Source organism: Triturus cristatus, chromosome 9 (genome assembly GCF_964204655.1).
Source record: "Triturus cristatus chromosome 9, aTriCri1.1, whole genome shotgun sequence".
In the NCBI taxonomy this organism is placed as follows: domain Eukaryota; kingdom Metazoa; phylum Chordata; class Amphibia; order Caudata; family Salamandridae; genus Triturus; species Triturus cristatus.
The window spans coordinates 7,183,131-7,205,471 of record NC_140592.1 but is presented as its reverse complement, the minus strand read 5'-3'; the positions used below and the strand labels follow the sequence as shown (position 1 = coordinate 7,205,471).

Genomic DNA, 22,341 nt, shown 5'->3' with positions numbered 1-22,341 from the left:
ACTCACAAAGATTGTAGGAATCCCAGAAGCAGCTGAAAGAGTGCCAGAAAGTCTGTGTTACACCACATCCTGGTTGGTGTGACCATGAGGGGGTAGCATAAGTCAGGGGAGGACATTGACACAGTTGGCCACATGTGATGACATTTCCCATTCCTCACACAGAGTGCAAGTGTGTCCATGGGATCTGTGACAACCGCCCGGGCAGTGGGGGCGTGTGCCAGACTCGCTCCTGCAAAGACGGCTTCACCGGGCTGCTGTGTGACCGGAGGGTGGTGCCCTGCGGACCCTCGGGATTATCACTGGAATGCCATCATTATGCTGTCTGCGAACTGAAGGCTCACGTCACCAGGTAACTCCCTGCTCTGCACCTACCACTCATAGGATGTGTGGGGTTTAAAAGGCACCCACGTCCCATCAACCTCTTTAATGTATGCCAACGTGTCCTGCTTAATGTCCCAAACCCTGGAACACCAGATGAGCGTCATTGTGATCTTCAGATGAACCCCGACTCCGATGTGTCAATATGCACTTTAAATATTCATAATAAATTCCAGCCACCTTATACCCAGTCCCTTTATTTCTGGATGGGTGTTCTGCCTTTCGATGTATTAGACCAAGCCCACTTGCTGTCCTTTTATCATGAACCCACTCACCACAGATTGCCACAACCCCAGGTCCCATCCCCACACAGTGTCACAGTCTCAGACAACACCCCAACACAATTTCACATGCCAAAGCCACACCCCACACACTACCATAGTCTGAGACCACACCCCCACACACTATCACCATCCGAGGCCCCGCACATTGGCACCCTCTCAGACAACACTCCCACACATCTCATGCCAAGGCCATGCCCCACACACTGCCACAGCCCCAGGCCCACCCTCCACACAATCACTGGTCCAGACTCTACCTCTCCACACACGCTGTCCTAGCCCCAGGCTCGCCACACGAGGCTCGCCAGACGCACTGTCATAAACCTAGGTCCACCCACATTGCCCCCAGCCCATGTCCACCTCCCCACTCAAACTGTCACTCCCCCCAAAGGCCACCCTTCACGTAATCACTGGCCCAGGCTCTACCTCCTGACACACACTGTGCTAACCAAAGGCCCGCACACTGTCAAAGCCCCAGGCCCACCCTCCACCCAATCACTGGCCCACCTCCCCACACACACACTGCCTGATTTACAAAGGGCCTCCACAATCGTAGTGGAGGCTGTGCAGTCGTGTGTGAGCCTCCACACTCGGGGCAGAATCTCCGGAATAGGAATTGTCATTTCAGATATACCACCACGAGTGCTGAGACTCCCCCATGACTGTGGGGCCTCCACCCTGAGTGTGGACCCCTCACCCATGACTTCGGCCTCCACCACAAGTGCAGAGACTCCCCTATGACTGTGGGGCCACCACTGCGACTGTGGAGATTCCCCAATGATTGCAGGGCCTCCACCACGAGTGCAGAGACTCCCCCATGACCGCAGGGCCTCCGCCACGAGTGCGGACCCCTCACCCATGACTTTGGGCCTCCACCACAAGTGCAGAGAATCCCCCATGACTGTGGGGCCTCCACCATGAGTGCGGAGTCTCCCCCATGACCACAGGGCCTCCACCACTAGGCTGAGACTCCCCCCATGACCTCGGGGCCTCCACCATGAGTGCGGACTCCTTACCCATGACTTCGGGCCTCCGCCACGAGTGCGGAGACTCCCCCATGGCTGAGGGGCCTCCACCACAAGTGCTGAGACTCCCCCACGACTACTTGGCCTCCACCACAAGTGTGGAGACTACCTCACGACTGCGGGCCTCCACCACGAGTGCGGACCCTCTCCCATGACTGCAGGCCTCCGCCACGAGTGCGGAGACTCCCCCATGACTGTGGGGCCTCCACCACAAGTGCTGAGACTCCTCCACGACTACGGAGCCTCCACCACAAGTGTGGAGACTACCTCACGACTGTGGGGCCTGCACCACAAGTGCGGAGACTACCTCACAACTGCGGGGCCTCCACCACGAGTGCGGATCCTCCTCCATGACTGTGGGGCCTCCGCCATGAGTGCCGGGACTCCCCCACGATTGTGGGGCCTCCACCACGAGTGCAGAGACTCCCCCATGACTTTGGGGCCTCAACGACAAGTGCGGAGGTCCTTTATGGATCAGTTCAACGCTGTCATAGGCCCAGGCTCGCCACACGCACCGTCACTCTCCCAGGTCCACACTTTACCCTCTGGCAACATATACCAAAAAGATATCAGTCACTCAGTCCTAGGACTCAATCTCAAAAACAAAATGGTGATCATGAACCCTTCAAACGAGAAGAAGGGTGATCCCTTGCTCCCCTCCAGCCTGTATCCAGCTCCGGGTTTCCTAGGGTGACTCAGGCAGGCGAGTATCAGGCTGTCAGCAGCCCTAGGACTCGGGCCTCGGGATGCCTTTGCCCCATCAGACCTTCTTCTCCACCTCGTCCTCTCGCCATTCTTAAGCGAAGGGCAATTTGCAAGGGCGCCTGGGAGCAGAGGGCAAGGTAACCCAGGATTACTGTCCCCAGGATGGCTCCAGGGTTCAAGGCCCACTGCGGCACGTGCAGCTCATCCAGTGGATTTAGGCTGTTCACGAGCATTTTTGGGATTTGTGATGAGACTTGTTAGCAGCAGGTTTCTCTGGGTGTTTATCTGCTACCACTGCTCATCTGCAGTGTGCCAAGAACAACAGGCTTACTACGGGGGCCCACAGGGAACATGAAAAGCATCCTCCAAGAATTTCTCTATCACAAACAAAGATTAATGTGAAGATCATCAGTGAACGTGAGGCTATTGATGGGTTGAAGGGCATCATCAGAGAGGAATCAAGCATTCTATCAAGCTTGGGTGAGGGCTCTTTTACCAAACGATCACCGCCCGCACCCCTGCTTGTCTTGCAGACAAGCTCACTGTCTCTGGTGTATCACCGGCAGCCAGGACGCCCTCAGACCTCAAAGTGTAAAAAGGAACACACCAGGCAGCAGGCCTTTTCCATCTGTGCGCCCTGGAGCTGAAACAAATCCACCTGTTCACCAGGACCGCCCCAGCGCTGCTCCAATTTAGGAAAGAGTTGAAGACTCGCCTCTTCAAAGAACACTACATCGCAGTGCATTGACCCTCCTCAATCCAGCTCCTTCTCCTCCTATTCATTGACCTTATGCTTGTCTTTAACCCAGTACAGCGCTCAGCAGCCTCATGGCTCAGTTTGCGCTACAGAAATACCATATACCTCCCTATATTCATACAGGGGTCCTCCTTAAAATATCTATTTTTCTCTATATTCGGTTTTCTGTAAACCCAGTGTGTCACAGACAACCAAATGCACACAAACAGCTCTATAGGGTCCACCCAATGGGATCCCTTCAATGCAGCCAACACTCGCCGCAGTCTCTATATAGGAGCGACATGTCACCGTAATCCCAGTCCTGTGCTGCCATTTCTTACTTGCCTCCCCCAGTGCAAGGGTATCTCACTGCACCCCACACTCACCCCTTTACCTGCAGCTCCACCCATTGCCACCTCTCACAACAGCTACACCCCCCACTGCCACCCCACGCATGAGTGACACCTCACTGCACCCCACACTCACCCCTTTTCCTGCAGCTCCACCCATTGCCACCTCTCACAACAGCTACACCCCCCACTGCCACCCCACGCATGAGTGACACCTCACTGCACCCCACACTCACCCCTTTTCCTGCAGCTCCACCCATTGCCACCCCACGCATGAGTGACACCTCACTGCACCCCACACTCACCCCTTTTCCTGCAGCTCCACCCATTGCCACCTCTCACAACAGCTACACCCCCCACTGCCACCCCACGCATGAGTGACACCTCACTGCACCCCACACTCACCCCTTTTCCTGCAGCTCCACCCATTGCCACCCCACGCATGAGTGACACCTCACTGCACCCCACACTCACCCCTTTTCCTGCAGCTCCACCCATTGCCACCTCTCACAACAGCTACACCCCCCACTGCCACCCCACGCATGAGTGACACCTCACTGTGCCCCACTCACTGCAACCATTTCTTTCTGTAGTCTGTCGGCAGTTCTCCAGTGCAAGTGCATCTCACTGCACTCAACCATTCACCCTTCTCCCGGCAGCTCCCTCGGCTGCAGCCTACACACTGCTAACTCTCACAACAGCTACACCCCCCACTGCAGTCCCATACAGGAGTGACATCTGACTATAGTTCTAATCACCGCAGCCATATCACACTTCAGTACTCCAAGGCAAGTGCATCTCAGGCTGTCTCATGCATCTGCTGCCCATCCATCTACCTCTGCGGTGCCACCCCACGCAGCTGCTTCCCACCCATCCACCTCTACACTGCCACCTCATGCAGCTGCTGTCCACCCATCCACCTCTAAACTGCCACCTCATGCAGCTGCTGCACACCCATCCACCTCTGCACTGCCACCTCATGCAGCTGCTGCCCACCCATCCACCTCTGCACTGCCACCACATGCAGCTGCTGCCCACCCATCCACCTCTACACTGCCACCTCATGCAGCTGCTGCACACCCATCCACCTCTACACTGCCACCTCATGCAGCTGCTGCACACCCATCCACCTCTACACTACCACCTCATGCAGCTGCTGCCCACCCATCCACCTCTACACTGCCACCACACGCAGCTGCTGCCCACCCATCCACCTCTGCACTGCCACCTCATGCAGCTGCTGCCCACCCATCCACTTCTACACTGCCACCTCATGCAGCTGCTGCCCACCCAGCCTCATCTGCACTGCCACCTCATGCAGCTGCTGCCCACCCATCCACCTCTGCACTGCCACCTCATGCAGCTGCTGTCCATCCATCCACCTCTACACTGACACCTCATGCAGCTGCTGCCCACCCAGCCTCATCTGCACTGCCACCTCATGCAGCTGCTGCCCACCCCTCCACCTCTGCACGGCCACCTCATGTAGCTGCTGCCCACCCATCCACCTCTGCACTGCCACCACATGCAGCTGCTGCCCACCCATCCACCTCTACACTGCCACCTCATGCAGCTGCTGCACACCCATCCACCTCTGCACTGCCACCTCATGCAGCTGCTGCCCACCCATCCACCTCTGCACTGCCACCACATGCAGCTGCTGCCCACCCATCCACCTCTACACTGCCACCTCATGCAGCTGCTGCACACCCATCCACCTCTACACTGCCACCTCATGCAGCTGCTGCACACCCATCCACCTCTACACTGCCACCTCATGCAGCTGCTGCCCACCCATCCACCTCTACACTGCCACCACACGCAGCTGCTGCCCACCCATCCACCTCTGCACTGCCACCTCATGCAGCTGCTGCCCACCCATCCACTTCTACACTGCCACCTCATGCAGCTGCTGCCCACCCAGCCTCATCTGCACTGCCACCTCATGCAGCTGCTGCCCACCCATCCACCTCTGCACTGCCACCTCATGCAGCTGCTGTCCATCCATCCACCTCTACACTGCCACCTCATGCAGCTGCTGCCCACCCAGCCTCATCTGCACTGCCACCTCATGCAGCTGCTGCCCACCCATCCACCTCTGCAATGCCACCTCATGTAGCTGCTGCCCACCCATCCACCTCTGCACTGCCACCACATGCAGCTGCTGCCCACCCATCCACCTCTACACTGCCACCTCATGCAGCTGCTGCCCACCCAGCCTCATCTGCACTGCCACCTCATGCAGCTGCTGCCCACCCATCCACCTCTGCACTGCCACCTCATGCAGCTGCTGCCCACCCATCCACCTCTGCACTGCCACCACACGCAGCTGCTGCCCACCCATCCACCTCTGAATTTTCAACTTATGCAACTGCTGCTCACCCATCCACCTCTGCACTGCCACCTCACGCAGCTGCTGCCCACCCATCCACCTCTGCATTTTCAACTCATGCAACTGCTGCTCACCCATCCACCTCTGCTCTCCCACCACACGCAGCTGCTACCCACCCATCCACCTCTGTATTTTAAACTCATGCAACTGCTGCTCGCATATCCACCTCTGCACTGCCACCACACGCAGCTGCTGCCCGCCTATCCACCTCTACACTGCCACCACACGCAGCTGCTGCCCACCTATCCACCTCTACACTGCCACCTCATGCAGCTGCTGCCCACCCATCCACCTCTACACTGCTACCTCATGCAGCTGATGCCCACCCATCCACCTCTACACTGCCACCTCATGCAGCTGCTGCCCACCCATCCACCTCTGCACTGCCACCACACGCAGCTGCAGCCCACCCATCCACCTCTGCACTGCCACCACACGCAGCTGCTGGCCACCCATCCACCTCTACACTGCCACCTCATGCAGCTGCTGGCCACCCAGCCTCATCTGCACTGCCACCTCATGCAGCTGCTGCCCACCCATCCACCTCTGCACTGCCACCTCATGCAGCTGCTGCCCACCCATCCACCTCTGCACTGCCACCACACGCAGCTGCTGCCCACCCATCCACCTCTACACTGCCACCTCATGCAGCTGCTGCCCACCCAGCCTCATCTGCACTGCCACCTCATGCAGCTGCTGCCCACCCATCCACCTCTGCACTGCCACCTCATGCAGCTGCTGCCCACCCATCCACCTCTGCACTTCCACCACACGCAGCTGCTGTCCACCCATCCACCTCTGCATTTTCAACTCATGCAACTGCTGCTCACCCATTCACCTCTGAACTGTCACCTCACGCAGCTGCTGCCCACCCATCCACCTCTGCATTTTCAACTCCTGCAACTGCTGCTCACCCATCCACCTCTGCACTGCCACCACACGCAGCTGCTGCCCACCCATCCACCTCTGCATTTTCAACTCATGCAACTGCTGCTCACTGTGAGACCGGCCTCACGGTGTTGCCCTCTCCATCACCCAGCCAACCTGCAACCACCCTCAAGACACGACATCTCCGACTCCGGCCGCCCCAGCCACCCCCGATCCGCGGGCCGGCCAGAGGCCTGACAGACTCAACACCCTACCACGCATGTCCAACTGAGGGAGCGGGAACCCTCGAGCCAGACCCAGAGGCGCCAGCCCAGTCACACCTCGGGTCGCCTTCCCCGGGAGGACTTGATCGGCCACCAGGCCCCTGGGGAGCAGGCGCCTCCCCTGCCGAGCATCTGGGGTCCCTCCCAGACCCACCTGAAAAGACCAAAGAAGTGAGCGGCAGGAAATCCCGCCGAACCCCCTCCGTCACCCCAGTCCCCCCTCTGCGAGCACTCCGGACTTCAAAGAACCAGCGGAGTATAACAAGGGGTGCCGGAGAAGCGAGTGAGGGGAAGACCTGGAACCATCCGAGCCTGCAGACGCTGTCACGGCTCCTGAATGCTGAAGTTACCTGGGCCTGCTGAGTGACTCGCGGCCTCTTGCTATTGAACCATCTGAGCCCAGCAGACGAGGTCGCGGCTCCCGAACATTGAACCACCTAGGCCTGCTGAGTGACTCGCGGCCCCCAGCTATTGGACCATCTGAGCCTGCTGACGGAATCGCGGCTCCCGAACTTCGACCACCTGTGCCTGCTGAGAGACTCGCAGCGCTCCCCCTTGAGGACGACTCAGTAAGAGATCGCCCAGAGACACGACACCCTCCAGGTCGAGGATTGTGAGCTTTCCGCCGGGTATTTCGCAGAGACACTATCTTGAAAGACTGTCCCGCTACCCCCATTCCCCCCGACCTATTGGTGGTACGTTGTGCCACTGCTGTACTGCTTGCATCTTGGATCATAAAGATCCCTTGAAATCATCGATAAAAGAACCTATCGTCTTACAAAGAATACGTGTGGTGTCACTCTGTTCGTAGTGTATCTCAGGGTGTGCGCGCCTGGTTCGGCCTACTTGGGAGAGGTGGGTCAAAGGGGTGGGCAGGACGTGTATCGAACCCCCCTCCGGCGAACGCCTTTCCAACATTTGGTGGCAGACGACGGGATCCGAGCCGACACCGAAAGAGAGCGTGCAGTGAACGACTGACGCACTACCAAACAGAGATGGAAGGAGAAACCTCCCTGGGTGCCGCAGGTACCGAAATAAGCTCACCGTTCCGAGAGGATCAATTGGACTATTACACGCATAGAGAATTAAAACAGTTTTGCAAAGACCTTGGCATCGCTACCACCGGACTAAGCACAAAGGAAGACTTCCAGAAAGTACTGAAAACCTGGGTCGAGACGGGGGCGCCCCCGACCCAAACGGAAGGAGACTCTACCCATGAACCACCAAGCATCCCGGCGAGAAACAACGGGCCAGAGGGGAACCTGTCCCCCGAGGAACTAGCGGACCGAGAGAGAAGCCGCAACCACGAACTTGAACTGGCAAAACTAAAAATCGAGGGAGAAATAAAACTGGCAGAAAAGAAGTTGGCCGTCGAGCAGCTACGGCTACAAGGGGAACTCGAAGAGAAGAGACTCCAAAGGGAGCACGACGAAAAGAAACTCCAGCTAGAACATGAACGCGGCCTGAAGGAGATTGAGTGGCGGGCTAGAAACGAAAAATCACAGCCACCCGGGAATCCACCGTCCGCTCCCACCGGGGAAACCAAAGTTCACATCCCCAAGGATGTGGTAAGAGAGTATTACAAGAACGATGATATCCAGCAGTGGTTTAAGGCCTACGAAGTCGCCATGACCTCTCACCGAGTCCCGCAGAAGGATTGGGGGGCTGGCCTATGGGGCCGGTTCTTAAGCGAAGGAAGAGACACTCTGCTAGATCTGCCCTCCACGGTCATGAACTCCTACAGCCACATGAAGGAAGTCCTCGTGGGCCGGTACGGACTCACACCCGAAATGTACCGACAACGGTTCCGAGATTGCAAGAAGATACCGGGCACCACGTGGGTAGAATACGTGAACTTTTACAGCCGAGCCTTGGACGGGTGGATCAAGGGCAGCAAGGTCTCCACCTTCGAAGAACTGTTCGATCTGATTGCCTGGGAACATTTAGCGGCCAATTGCTTTATAGAACTGCGCCAGCATCTCCTGGACAGTAAACTCACCGACCCTCGGGAGCTGGCCGCTGAGGGTGATCGTTGGGTGAACACCCGGGGCCCCGTGGGGGACTACGGCCGCCACAGTTAAGGCCCCCCCCGCCAGAGGAGCGGAGGGAACCACGGCCGACCAAGAGACTTCCCGGGGGGGTCCTCAACCAGCCCCCCCAGCAGCCCACCAGCGGCGGGTTCGGCACCGTCCCCAGCAAGCACCGGAGCCCCAGGACGACCAGGTCCACGAGCTAGGATCACCTGCTTCCGCTGCCAACAGCCCGGACACTACGCCAATGACCCACAGTGTCCCCAGTATCAGCGAACCACAACGACCAACCCCACGGCCCGGCAGATGGCCTCCGTGGCTCTGGGGGAAGAGATGGAAGACTCCGAGGAATGGGAACCGGCGGCCATGGCCCTGGTCTCCCTTGGTGATCGAGAAATGGTCCCCGGGACACCCTTGCCCGCCAACACAGAAAAATACCGACAGCAGGTGACCATCAACGGCCACCGAGTCAAGGGCCTTCGCGACACCGGGGCGAGTGTCACCGCGGTCCACCGCAGCCTAATTTCAGAAGACCAGATCCTAACCGGGGCCCTCTGTCCGGTCGTATCCTCCGACAATTCTGAGAGCCTCTGCCAGATGGCGCTGGTGCCCTTCGAGTGGGGAGGGGTCTCCAGAGAACTGAAGGTAGCGGTCCGGACATCGCAGCCCGTAGACTGCCTCCTGGGCAACGACCTGGAGAGTTCCCCGTGGGGGCAAGTAGAACGAAGGGCCCACCTGGAGATGATGGGCCTACCAGAATGGGTCTGCGCCACCACGCGCTCCATGACCGCACGATTGCCTCTCTCCGAGGGCGGTGAAGCCCTCTTACCGAACACTATCCCCGAGAGCCGGGACACCCTACCAGAAGCAGACAACCCTCCTTCAGAGGGAGAAGAAGACACTAACCCGGGGGAAGGACCGGAACCTTCCGCCCCAGAGGCCCTGACGGAGCTCGAAGAACTGCCCGAGATGGCCCAGTGGCGCTGTGAGGGGGGGCCCTCCCGTGAGGAGTTCTGCCAGGAACAGGCCACCTGCCCCTCCCTCGGGGGACTTAGACAACAAGCCGAAGCCCAGGCCGCTGGTGACCGAACCGGAACCCATTGGATCTATTGGGACAATGGCCTCTTATACAGCGAGCAAAAGTCCGCCGAGCTAGGCGCAGCCCGGGTACTGGTGGTACCCCTGCGGTTCCGGAGCCTCCTCCTGGGCCTGGCCCATGATGTACCCTTTGCAGGACACTTAGGCCAAGACAAGACATATCAGCGATTGGTTACCCACTTGTATTGGCCCAAGATGCGAGCGAATGTAGAAGTACACTGCAAATCCTGCCTCACGTGCCAGGGCAGTGGGAAGAGTGGCGGAAAACGCAAAGCTCCCTTACAACCGTTCCCCGTTGTGAGTACCCCGTTCGAGCGGGTCGGCATCGACATCGTGGGACCCCTGGATCCGAAGACCGCCCAGGGCCACAGATTCATCCTTGTCCTGGTGGACCATGCCACCCGCTACCCCGAGGCCATCCCCCTCCGCACCGTGACGGCTCCCGTAGTGGGCCGGGCTCTCATGGGGATCTTCTCCCGTGTCGGATTTCCCCGAGATGTTGTGAGTGATCGCGGCACTAACTTTATATCCCGCTACATGAAGTCCCTGTGGCAGCAGTGCGGAGTCACGTATAAGTTCACGACCCCCTACCACCCCCAGGGCAACGGCCTAGTGGAACGCTTCAACCGAACCCTAAAGGGAATGATCCTGGGCCTCGAAGAGCCCCTGCGCCGGAAATGGGACGTCCTCCTCCCTTGCCTCCTGTTCGCATACCGAGAAGTCCCCCAAAAGTCTCTGGGGTTCAGCCCCTTCGAACTGCTGTACGGACATCCCGTCCGAGGGCCCCTGAGCCTGGTCAAAGAGGGCTGGGAGACAAGCCCCCGGGGGACACCCCCTGATGTGTTCCGCTACATCCTGGCGCTCCGCAACCAGACAAGGAAGTTCAGAGAACTCGCAGAGGCTAACCTCGAGGCCAGCCAAGAAGAAATGAAGCGCTGGTATGACCAGAACGCAACCCTGGTCGAGTTCCAGCCGGGCCAGCAGGTTTGGGTCATGGCCCCGGTGAAACCCTGCGCCCTACAAGACAAATGGACTGGTCCCTTTCAAGGTGGTCGAGCGGAAGAGCCAGGTCACGTATCTGGTCGACGTACAGTCCCCACGGAACCCCCTCCGGGTCCTCCACGTGAACCGTCTCAAGCCCCACTTTGTGAGGACGGAATTAAGTTTGCTACTGGCCACCGATGATGGGGCGGAAGAAGACACCGAGCCCCTGCCCGACCCCCTGTGCGCTAAAGACCTGGATGGTTCCGTGGAGGGAGTGAGACTTTCGACCACCCTCACTCCCCAGCAGTCCGACGACTGCCGCCAGCTGCTCAGACAATTCGCAGACCTCTTCTCCCTCATTCCAAGGGTCACCGACTGGTGTGTCCACGACGTGGACACCGGCGACAGCCCGCCTGTGAGACACCGAGCCTACCGGGTGCCTGACCGGGTCCGCACCTGCATCAAGACCGAGGTACAGAAGATACTCACCCTGGGAGTAATCGAACCCTCCGACAGCCCCTGGGCCAGCCCGGTGGTTCTGGTCCCGAAGGCGGCTTCCCCAGGGGTCGCCCCCGAACTAAGATTCTGTGTGGACTATCGGGGGCTTAATGCGGTCACCCGAGCAGACGCTCACCCTATTCCCCGCGCCGACGAGCTCATCGACCGCCTGGGGGCCGCCCGGTTCCTCAGCACTTTCGACCTGACCTGCGGATACTGGCAAATTGCTCTCACGGAGGGAGCGAAAGAACACTCTGCCTTCTCCACGCCAGATGGCCACTACCGCTTCAGGGTCATGCCGTTCGGGATGAAAAACGCCCCAGCCACGTTCCAGCGGTTGGTGAACAAGGTCCTGGCCGGACTCGAGGAGTTCAGCGCCGCGTACCTTGACGACATCCCCGTATTCAGCTCTCAATGGCACGAGCATCTCCAGCACCTCCGACAAGTACTAATGGCCCTGCGCCAAGCAGGCCTAACAGTGAAAGCCAGCAAATGCCAGCTCGGGCAAGGCTCCGTGGTCTACCTGGGGCATCAGGTGGGCAGCGGCCAGGTCGCCCCCCTCCAGCCGAAGATCGACGCCATCAAGTCCTGGGAGCCCCCCACCACGCAGACGGAGGTCCGGGCCTTCCTGGGCCTTACGGGGTACTACCGGAGGTTCATTAAAAATTATGGTAGTATCGCGGGGCCCCTCACGGAGTTGACCTCCAAAAAGCTCCCAAAGAAGGTGCAGTGGACCACCCCGTGCCAGCAGGCGTTCGACGCCTTGAAAACCGCCATGTGCACCGCCCCTGTACTCAAGGCCCCCGACTACTCCCAAGAGTTTGTGGTCCAGACCGACGCCTCCGAACACGGCATCGGGGCCGTGCTCTCGCAGTTCGACGACAAGGGCATTGATCAGCCCATAGCCTTCATCAGCCGAAGGCTGCTGCCGCGAGAGCAGCGTTGGAGTACTATAGAACGAGAGACCTTTGCCGTAGTCTGGGCCCTCAAGAAACTACGGCCCTACTTGTTCGGAACCCATTTCCGAGTACAGACGGACCACCGGCCTTTGCGGTGGCTAATGCAGATGATGGGAGAGAACCCCAAGCTACTACGATGGTCCATCTCTCTCCAAGGGATGGATTTCACTGTCGAGCATCGCCCCGGGACGGATCATGCCAACGCCGACGGCCTGTCCCGGTTCTTCCGCTTCGGCGAGGAGAACCCCCCAGTGGATGGGTAGTTCTCCACGCCTTTCAGCTGGGGGGGACGCGTGTGAGACCGGCCTCACGGCGTTGCCCTCTCCATCACCCAGCCAACCTGCAACCACCCTCAAGACACGACATCTCCGACTCCGGCCGCCCCAGCCACCCCCGATCCGCCGGCCGGCCAGAGGCCTCACAGACTCAACACCCTACCACGCATGTCCAACTTAAGGATCGGGAACCCTCGAGCCAGACCCAGAATCGCCAGCCCAGTCACACCTCGGGTCGCCATCCCCGGGAGGACTTGATCGGCCACCAGGCCCCTGGGGAGCAGGCGCCTCCCCTGCCGAGCGTCTGGGGTCCCTCCCAGACCCACCTGAAAAGACCAAAGAAGTGAGCGGCAGGAAATCCCGCCGAACCCCCTCCGTCACCCCAGTCCCCCCTCTGCGAGCACTCCGGACTTCAAAGAACCAGCGGAGTATAACAAGGGGTGCCGGAGAAGCGAGTGAGGGGAAGACCTGGAACCATCCGAGCCTGCAGACGCTGTCGCGGCTCCTGAATACTGAAGTTACCTGGGCCTGCTGAGTGACTCGCGGCCTCTTGCTATTGAACCATCTGAGCCCAGCAGACGAGGTCGCGGCTCCCGAACATTGAACCACCTAGGCCTGCTGAGTGACTCGCGGCCCCCAGCTATTGAACCATCTGAGCCTGCTGACGGAATCGCGGCTCCCGAACTCCGACCACCTGTGCCTGCTGAGAGACTCGCGGCGCTCCCCCTTGAGGACGACTCAGTAAGAGATCGCCCAGAGACACGACACCCTCCAGCTCGAGGATTGTGAGCTTTCCGCCGGGTATTTCGCAGAGACACTATCTTGAAAGACTGTCCCGCTACCCCCATTCCCCCCGACCGATTGGTGGTACGTTGTGCCACTGCTGTACTGCTTGCATCTTGGATCATAAAGATCCCTTGAAATCATCGATAAAAGAACCTATCGTCTTACAAAGAATACGTGTGGTGTCACTCTGTTCGTAGTGTATCTCAGGGTGTGCGCGCCTGGTTCGGCCTACTTGGGAGAGGTGGGTCAAAGGGGTGGGCAGGACGTGTATCGAACCCCCCTCCGGCGAACGCCTTTCCAACACTCACCCATCCACCTCTGCACTGCCACCACATGCAGCTGCTGCCCACCCATCCACCTCTACACTGCCACCACACGCAGCTGCTGCCCACCTATCCACCTCTACACTGCCACCTCATGCAGCTGCTGCCCACCCATCCACCTCTACACTGCCACCTCATGCAGCTGCTGCCCACCAATCCACCTCTACACTGCCACCTCATGCAGCTGCTGCCCACCCATCCACCTCTGCACTGCCACCACATGCAGCTGCAGCCCACCCATCCACCTCTGCACTGCCACCACACGCAGCTGCTGCCCACCCATCCACCTCTACACTGCCACCACACGCAGCTGCTGCCCACCTATCCACCTCTACACTGCCACCTCATGCAGCTGCTGTCCACCCATCCACCTCTACACTGCCACCTCATGCAGCTGCTGCCCACCCATCCTCATCTGCACTGCGACCATCATTTACCTGAAGAAGGTGCCAGAGCAATCAGGAGCCTGTGCTCGTTATGTTTGGAATTCTCTGATCCCCTTTTTGATTTCCTCTTTTCTTTTCTTTTCTTCCAGATGTGTTTGTGCTGATGGCTACGAAGGCGACGGGTTTTCGTGTCAGCCCGTGGACCTGTGCAGTCGGCCTGAGCGGGGAGGCTGCTCTGAGAATGTGAGTAGCAAAGGTCTTGAAAATAAAAAGTAAAGACCTGAAGGGCAGATACTACAGCTGGATCGCCATACTGTCCCACAAGGAGAGCTGCGTCTGGTCACTTACAAGGGTCCTGGGCTAATGATGACTGACCATTGCCGCAGGAGTGATCACAACAGATGTAGTCACAGTAGTGACCATGCCTTGCAGGGTAGCCTTAGTGACCCCCATGATGGATGTCTCAATGTCATGAGCAGGGTATTCATTCATGCAATTTGACAAAGATATTTATATGTGTAGGTGAGTACAATTCTTAATCCACTTCTACATAAATAGATATGGAGTTAACAATGTCAATACAATTGGACTTACCTTCACAGTAGTCTGCGAGTTGATGTTCTAGACACCATACTGACGGTATTTAAAACTTGATTTTATAGTAGAACGCCAACGATCTCTAATCATAAGACTGGGAGTCAGGAAAAGCTTCATCGCTAGAAATTGCCTCCACATGACCAGTGGAGTAACATCCACCGCAGCGAGTGTTCTGGCACAAAGGGAACACTCCTAGCTGTGTATCTCCAGCCTGGTGTGAGCTGTCACTCAAACCCTAGCTTGAAATGTGTTTGGGATTTTCAATCATCCTGCGTTCTAACATCAGCAAATGAGTTTCTCAAAATACATGTTTTGTATCCAATATGCACTTTCCATTTTGAGTCAAGGCACTTCGAGATGTTGTCTCCTACTGAACAAAATCAATTTCTGCCTCAAAGATCTGTGTCATGCAGGCAACCTTCCGCATCTGATTCCCCAGTGCAAACACATGACATTGATAAATTCTGACCAGCCTGCCCGCGTGTCACCGCCACATGCACCGGATGCCTACTGTTATGTCAGGACCACACTAGTGCCCACCATAATGCTAAGCATCCCCACATCATGTCGAGAATGCATATTATTTAGGCTGTGGTGTTTTCTCAGTATTTCCCAAACTTTGTGAAATCACTTATTATCAGTGTTTATTCAGCTGACTATCCCTAACACAGTAAAGAGACTGTGTTTTCCAGTGTATCCAAAAGATGATTTTCAGTGACTGTTATAAAACACATATTTAATTAAAGGAGAAGTAACACAGGGTATGTAGTGTCTTACGATTAGTAGTGATTCCAAATGACTCATGTTTGGTTATTTTAAGCATAGAAAGTCTGTGTATTGCCCTCTCACTCACACTCATTACCTCTCACACGCTGTCAGGTTTGTGGCTTATAGGACTATTAATGGATTTAAAAAGTAAGATTGCTATATTCAAATGTTTTGATAAACAAATTCCTAGACACAGTTAGGGGTCATTCACCTACTCCTTATTGAATGTTATGGCTTTGTAGGAGTGGTCAACCCTGCCAGCAGCTTAGCACCTTCTGAAATCTTGAACATTTCACATTACAGCAGAATCATTTGAAGCCCTGAATTCTAAGGAACATGAAGGGTTATATAGTATGGTTACGAGTGCACAGGGGCCCTGTGATCCGGGAACGAGTTGGGCATACGCAAGGTGGCCACAAGGCCAGTAAACATCCATTAGCGTTGAGGTGCCCCTTTGCAGGTCCGATGTGTGCAACACAGCTTCACAGCTGACATTGGTCCCGAGCGGTATTGTTCCTTTGCCTCTGAAACACAAAGAATGCTTAGTAAGTTTCCGTACAATTAGGGGTTGCCCCTTCCCTTCAAACAACGTTTACCTGTTTATCTCAGTATCCCACATTTCCTGACATGGGGTGTCTGTGCTAGAGTTCGAACCCCTCCTTCCCCCTAGCGTGATCCAGGTGGATCGCCCTGCTTGGAATTCCATACCAGGGACCCATTTGTCATTAAAAAGGCGTCCAAAAATACGTTAAGGGCCATGTGGGATCACAGACAAAGTGGGGGCAGACTCATTTGCACACTGGGGCGGTGGATTTTCTACCTCTAAGAACCTCTTTTCTACAAAGTCTTGGGACCAAACAGTGTCTTCCCCTACAGTGCCCCTTCTGCGCAGCCTGTCTAACTGTCTGAATGTCGCTAGGTTCAGTAAAAAGGTACAGTGCTGTAGGATTTGAGCCGTATCAGGAGAGTGCTGTAGGATTGGCGCCGTATCAGGAGATGTTTACCTCTGCTTTATGTGGTTCTATTCTACTAGGTTGTATCTCTGCCCTAATCGTACAGGGATACGGGTGGATAAGACATTTGACTTTCTTGAGGGCTATCTCGTGGAGTAAGGAAAGTCTGTCGGCACCACTGGCTCAGAGCCAGCAGCTGAAAAATAAAACGAGATGAGCCAGCGCTGTAGAGAGGGGCGGGGCCAGGGCCATGGGAAGGGGGAGGAGGACTGGTTCCTGCACTGTAAGCGCGCATGTGTGTTTGGCCGGCTGTCTCAGGCCGGTCAAACACACATGGGCACTTAGGTTTCTCCAACCCAGCTGTATTGAACAGCCGGTTGGAGAAACAGCACGGACTCACTGTCCTGAGTGGAGCATCAAAGCAGCCCGCTCAGGCCAATCCCCACGCTGCTCTCATAGCATGAGAGCAGCACGGGGATTGCACAGTGAGCCTGTCCTGAGTGGAGCATCAAAGCAGCCCGCTCAGGCCAATCCCCACGCTGCTCTCATAGCATGAGAGCAGCACGGGGATTGCACAGTGAGCCTGTCCTGAGCGGAGCATCAAAGCAGCCCGCTCAGGCCAATCCCCACGCTGCTCTCATAGCATGAGAGCAGCACGGGGATTGCACAGTGAGCCTGTCCTGAGTGGAGCATCAAAGCAGCCCGCTCAGGCCAATCCCCACGCTGCTCTCATAGCATGAGAGCAGCACGGGGATTGCACAGTGAGCCTGTCCTGAGCGGAGCATCAAAGCAGCCCGCTCAGGCCAATCCCCACGCTGCTCTCATAGCATGAGAGCAGCACGGGGATTGCACAGTGAGCCTGTCCTGAGCGGAGCATCAAAGCAGCCCGCTCAGGCCAATCCCCACGCTGTTCTCATAGCATGAGAGCAGCACGGGGATTGCACAGTGAGCCTGTCCTGAGCGGAGCGTCAAACCCGCCCGCTCAGGCCAATCCCCACGCTGCTCTCATAGCATGAGAGCAGCACGGGGATTGCACAGTGAGCCTGTCCTGAGTGGAGCATCAAAGCAGCCCGCTCAGGCCAATCCCCACGCTGCTCTCATAGCATGAGAGCAGTGTGGGGCTTGCACAGGGAGTCTGTCCTGAGCAGAGCGTCAAAGCAGCCCGCTCAGGCCAATCCCCACGCTGCTCTCATAGCATGAGAGCAGCACGGGGATTGCACAGTGAGCCTGTCCTGAGTGGAGCATCAAAGCAGCCCGCTCAGGCCAATCCCCACGCTGCTCTCATAGCATGAGAGCAGTGTGGGGCTTGCACAGGGAGTCTGTCCTGAGCGGAGCGTCAAAGCAGCCCGCTCAGGCCAATCCCCACGCTGCTCTCATAGCATGAGAGCAGCGTGGGGCTTGCACAGGGAGTCTGTCCTGAGCGGAGCGTCAAACCCGCCCGCTCAGGCCAATCCCCACGCTGCTCTCATAGCATGAGAGCAGTGTGGGGCTTGCACAGGGAGTCTGTCCTGAGCGGAGCGTCAAAGCAGCCCGCTCAGGCCAATCCCCACGCTGCTCTCATAGAATGAGCGCAGTGTGGGGCTTGCACAGGGTGTATGATGCCGCCGCAGTTTCTGCTGGGACAAGTATATATGAAGATGACCAGCAAAGCGCGACGCGGGAGGTGATGGCAGCTTCAGATAAGTCTTATTTTCTCTATTTTAATTATTAAACCCCCCAACGCTCTCGCTCCCGCACTCCCCCTCAGCTCCCTCCACCCGCCCACCACTTTTTGTATGTGGTGGCCACCACTGCCATACGGCGTGAGGTATCAGTGGGCGTATGTGATATGACCTGTTCATGGTTTTTCCTGCCCGCAGTGGTCATGTGCTGTGTAGGACGCGCTGTGTCGTGCTGGTAGGATGCTAGAGTTGGGTTCAGTTGTACGTGTACGCAAGGTGCAAGAGGTCTCTTCACATGCGTTGCAAGAATTTCAAAGCGGGTTTCATGGAACTAGGCACATTTTTCGGGAATTGTCGTGGTGCGCGAGTACCCCGGCTACGCAGAGTTTTTAGAACACTTCCTGGTTTTCTTTAAACGGGTATATTCAATGGCTCTACTGAAGCGTGAAGCTACCTAGCACGCTGCTGAAGAATGGTGAGGTTTAAGTTTGTTTTAGTTTTATTTGTACTTTTGCTCCCCCCTCTGCTTGCTGTGGTGGGGTCGGTATTTTCCTCTGTGGGCTGGTCCGTAAAAATGTGTGTTATTTTACTCTGTGCGGGGTGTTCTTTTAACCTGCAGGGGCTGAGTGCAATTTTGATAAATAGAGGAGTTATAATTGTTTGGTGATCTGTCTGTTGAAATGTGAGCATTTCTCTGGTCTCCACACGTGGCACGCAATGAGGTTCTCTTTAAACGGGGTTGGTTTATTGAGGTATGCTTTTTTTCTGGGAGGTTTAAGAATGTTGGTCTGTTTCTAGGCTGCCTATGGCGGGTTCCAGTGGGCGTTTACCTGTGGTCTGGGTGTTACGCGAGGTAGTTGGAGGGTCTTCGTGGACCCCCATAGGGCCCTGTGTGTCTTATTGGCAAGCTGTGTGCAGTGGTGAGCATACCAGTGCACCTTGTGCAGGGGGCTGCGATGGTCATCTATGGAAACCTTCTCCCTCCCATCGCCCCCCTCTCCCTTGGATCCAGTATGCTTTGGGTCTGTCACACTCGGTGGATATTAGGGACTTCCTACCCGGTGAAACACTACTCCCGCTGCTTTGGAGGGACATGAGCCGATGAGCAGACTTTGGATATGTTTGGAAGCATTAGGGGAGAGGAGGAGGCAGAATGTCCTGCTTGCGGTGGGTGTCAGGTGTGTGGCTGGGACTTGGCGTGCTGTGAGTAACAAACTAAATTACTGAATGCTTGGGTGAATTTCCCTATTGGCTTGATGCCAAATTTGTGCATGAACTACAGAGTTATGTGGGGCATGTCAACACCCCAAGTGCACAGAAACCTGGCTTCGGCATTGGGATGTCACCTTATTTTGGGACTAAAAAGGGGGCCTCCATTTGCTGGAGGCCTCAAAATGTTAAAGAATGGTGCCTTTTGATCTGGGGCACGCCCTAGTGACTTGGGCAAGGGACCTTGGTGCTTGTTTTTACGCACTGGTCGGGGACCACCCATCCCCTCATCAGACTGCACTCCCCCCAGGGCAAGGCCAGCTAACCCAGCGCTAGGGGACGAGCAGCAGAGTAGGGCCTGGGCCCCTGCATGCACCTAAAATGGCAGATTTAGCGTGGATTCCCTACTGACCTAACATAGGGCGGCCTACACAACTATTGTGGATGTAGGTAAGGAAATGTATCTGCACGATGCTGTGAGGGGGATACATCCTGTTGGGGGGTGATCTTATGATACTGTGTGTTTGTATTTTGAGATTGTGTAAAAATGTTGCCTCCCCAAACAGCTACCCCTCCCTGCTGGTGCCCCAGCCCTTGCTGGGCTCCCCGTCTGCATTGACTGTTGCCAACTGTCCGGTCCCTGCTGTGTTAGGGCACAGGTTGCCTGATTTCCCTGCTGCAATGGCGTTGCTCTGGGCTTGATTTTGTGGATGGATATTCTGTGTCGTCTGTCGTGGGATTGTGCCTTTTTGTTTGTGGTATGCTTTTAGGAGACATTCTCTGTGATCTGGGGGCTTCCGCCTTCCAGCCAGATGCTGTTTGCAAGCTTGTGGTTGCTGTGAGCTTTTGGAGGGTGACCTCACCTGCTACTTGGTCACCCCAAGAGGACCACTGCATGGGTAGTGGAGTTTGTAGCCTGCCTGCTGTGGGCCTTGGAGCTTTTCCCGTGTGGCAGGTGGGGATACCTCCCTGGGGTGTCGCCTTACCGGTTAGTTGTGCCGGACTTCTTCTAGGGGCCGTTTGCCAGGATACCGCATTAGATAGCAGGTAGGGGCCCTCCAATGCGAGGGACGCACCACTCAACACGAGGCCACCTTGTCTGTGCCACTTCCACACTCAGGGAAGTGTCGAGGGTGGTGCCAGAGGCCTGATCGGGCAACCCCAGGAGCGTGCAGGGTCTGGTCACTACCCCTATTGTCCCTATGCACCTTGTGCCGGTTTCCCACCTAGCCTTGGGGAGCTCAGTGGGCCTGCATGTGTCATAATTCTGCATTTCCTAATCCTTGTGCACTTTGCATGCTAGCCTGTTGACCGTTCCCACCAAGAAAGAGGTGGTGATCGCGGATTGCCCAATGCTGAGCTAAATCATATAGCTCTAAGAGGCTTCCCGTATAACCCAGAACTGTCCCCTTCAAGGAGGCTCGATGGACTGGGATCACCCAGGCTGGCTTCCATGTAATGTGAGAGCCATCTTCTGGCTTGTGCACTAGGGGAAAGTTTCCGGGGGAGGAGCAGGCTATAGTCCCATTATCTGCAAACTGGATGGACATTCTTAGCTTCGACAATAGGCTTTGTCCCAATATATTAAACAGGGAGAAAGGATAATACAGCAGTTGTTTCTGCACCTTGTGTTCCCCTATTGCAAACTTGAGGGGCTCTGTGAGGAGAACCACAGGCCCGGAATCCGATATTCCCTGTATTTTGGCATTAGTCTTTGATATGGGGCCTGCTTCTTCCCGCAAGAATGACCTTGCTGCCTCTACATCCACTAGAAAGAGGTACGGTGTTTCGCCTATTAACATCGTGACTATGGGGCCCTCCTGAGGGCAGCCAGGGGCTGACAATGTGGTGAGTGCTGTTTTGAGTGCCTGGGTGGTCCCTGGCAGGTGCCCCCTTGCTTCCCCCTGGTTGACGGGTCCCACTTTGCCCTTTTGCCCTCGCTATTTGACCCCGAGGAGCTAGAGCCGGTTTCCCAGACGTCACTAGCTCAGGGGTTATGTGGGTTGCAAGTTGGGGTCACCTTGCCATTGTCCCATAGTTCAAGTAGGGCATCTTATTAAGCCCTGTTCTGACCTGTATACCTGGTCTGTATGTGTGTCTTTGTGTGCTCTATGTTGTTGATATTGAATGTTCCCCCCCTCAGGCCAGGGGAATGTGTATGCTTTGGTATTGGTGTGTCACTCATGGCAATATTTTCCTAATTTTCAGACCTGTGTGTGGAGCCTCGCTTGCATGTGGCCTAGTTGAGTCTCCATGATGGATTAGGGAACCTCGCTTGCATGTGGTCGAGTGGAGTCTCCATGATGGATTAGGGAACCTCGCTTGCATATGGGAGAACCTCGCTTGCATCGAGTGGAGTCTCCATGATGGATTAAAGAACCTTGCTTGCATATGGTCAAGTGGAGTCTCTATAATGGATTGGGGAACCTCGCTTGCATATGGTCGAGTGGAGTCTCCATGATGGATCAAGGAGCCTCGCTTGCATGTGGTCGAGTGGAGTCTCCATGATGAATTAAAGAACCTCGCTTGCATATGGTCAAGTGGAGTCTCCATAAAGGATTGGGGAACCTCGCTTGCATATGGTCGAGTGGAGTCTCCATGATGGATCGGTGAACCTCGCTTGCATATGGTCGAGTGGAATCTCCATGATGGATCAAGGAGCCTCGCTTGCATGTGGTCAAGTGGAGTCTCCATGATGGATTAGAGAACCTCGCTTGCATGTGGTCGAGTGGAGTCTCCATGATGGATTAGAGAACCTCGCTTGCATATGGTTGAGTGGAGTCTCCATGATGGATT

At 56.3% G+C, this 22,341-nt stretch overlaps 1 protein-coding gene across 1 annotated transcript in view; it reads left to right on the top strand.

Moving 5' to 3' along the window:
- The window catches only part of STAB1 (stabilin 1), a 1,212,756-nt gene that overhangs the window by 517,068 nt on the left and 673,347 nt on the right, over positions 1 to 22,341 (top strand). Inside the window, exons 24-25 of the mRNA XM_085624210.1 lie at positions 163 to 349; positions 14,507 to 14,600. Of these exons, the coding sequence (XP_085480336.1) occupies positions 163 to 349; positions 14,507 to 14,600 (281 nt within the window). The remainder of the gene's footprint in view (positions 1 to 162; positions 350 to 14,506; positions 14,601 to 22,341) is intronic.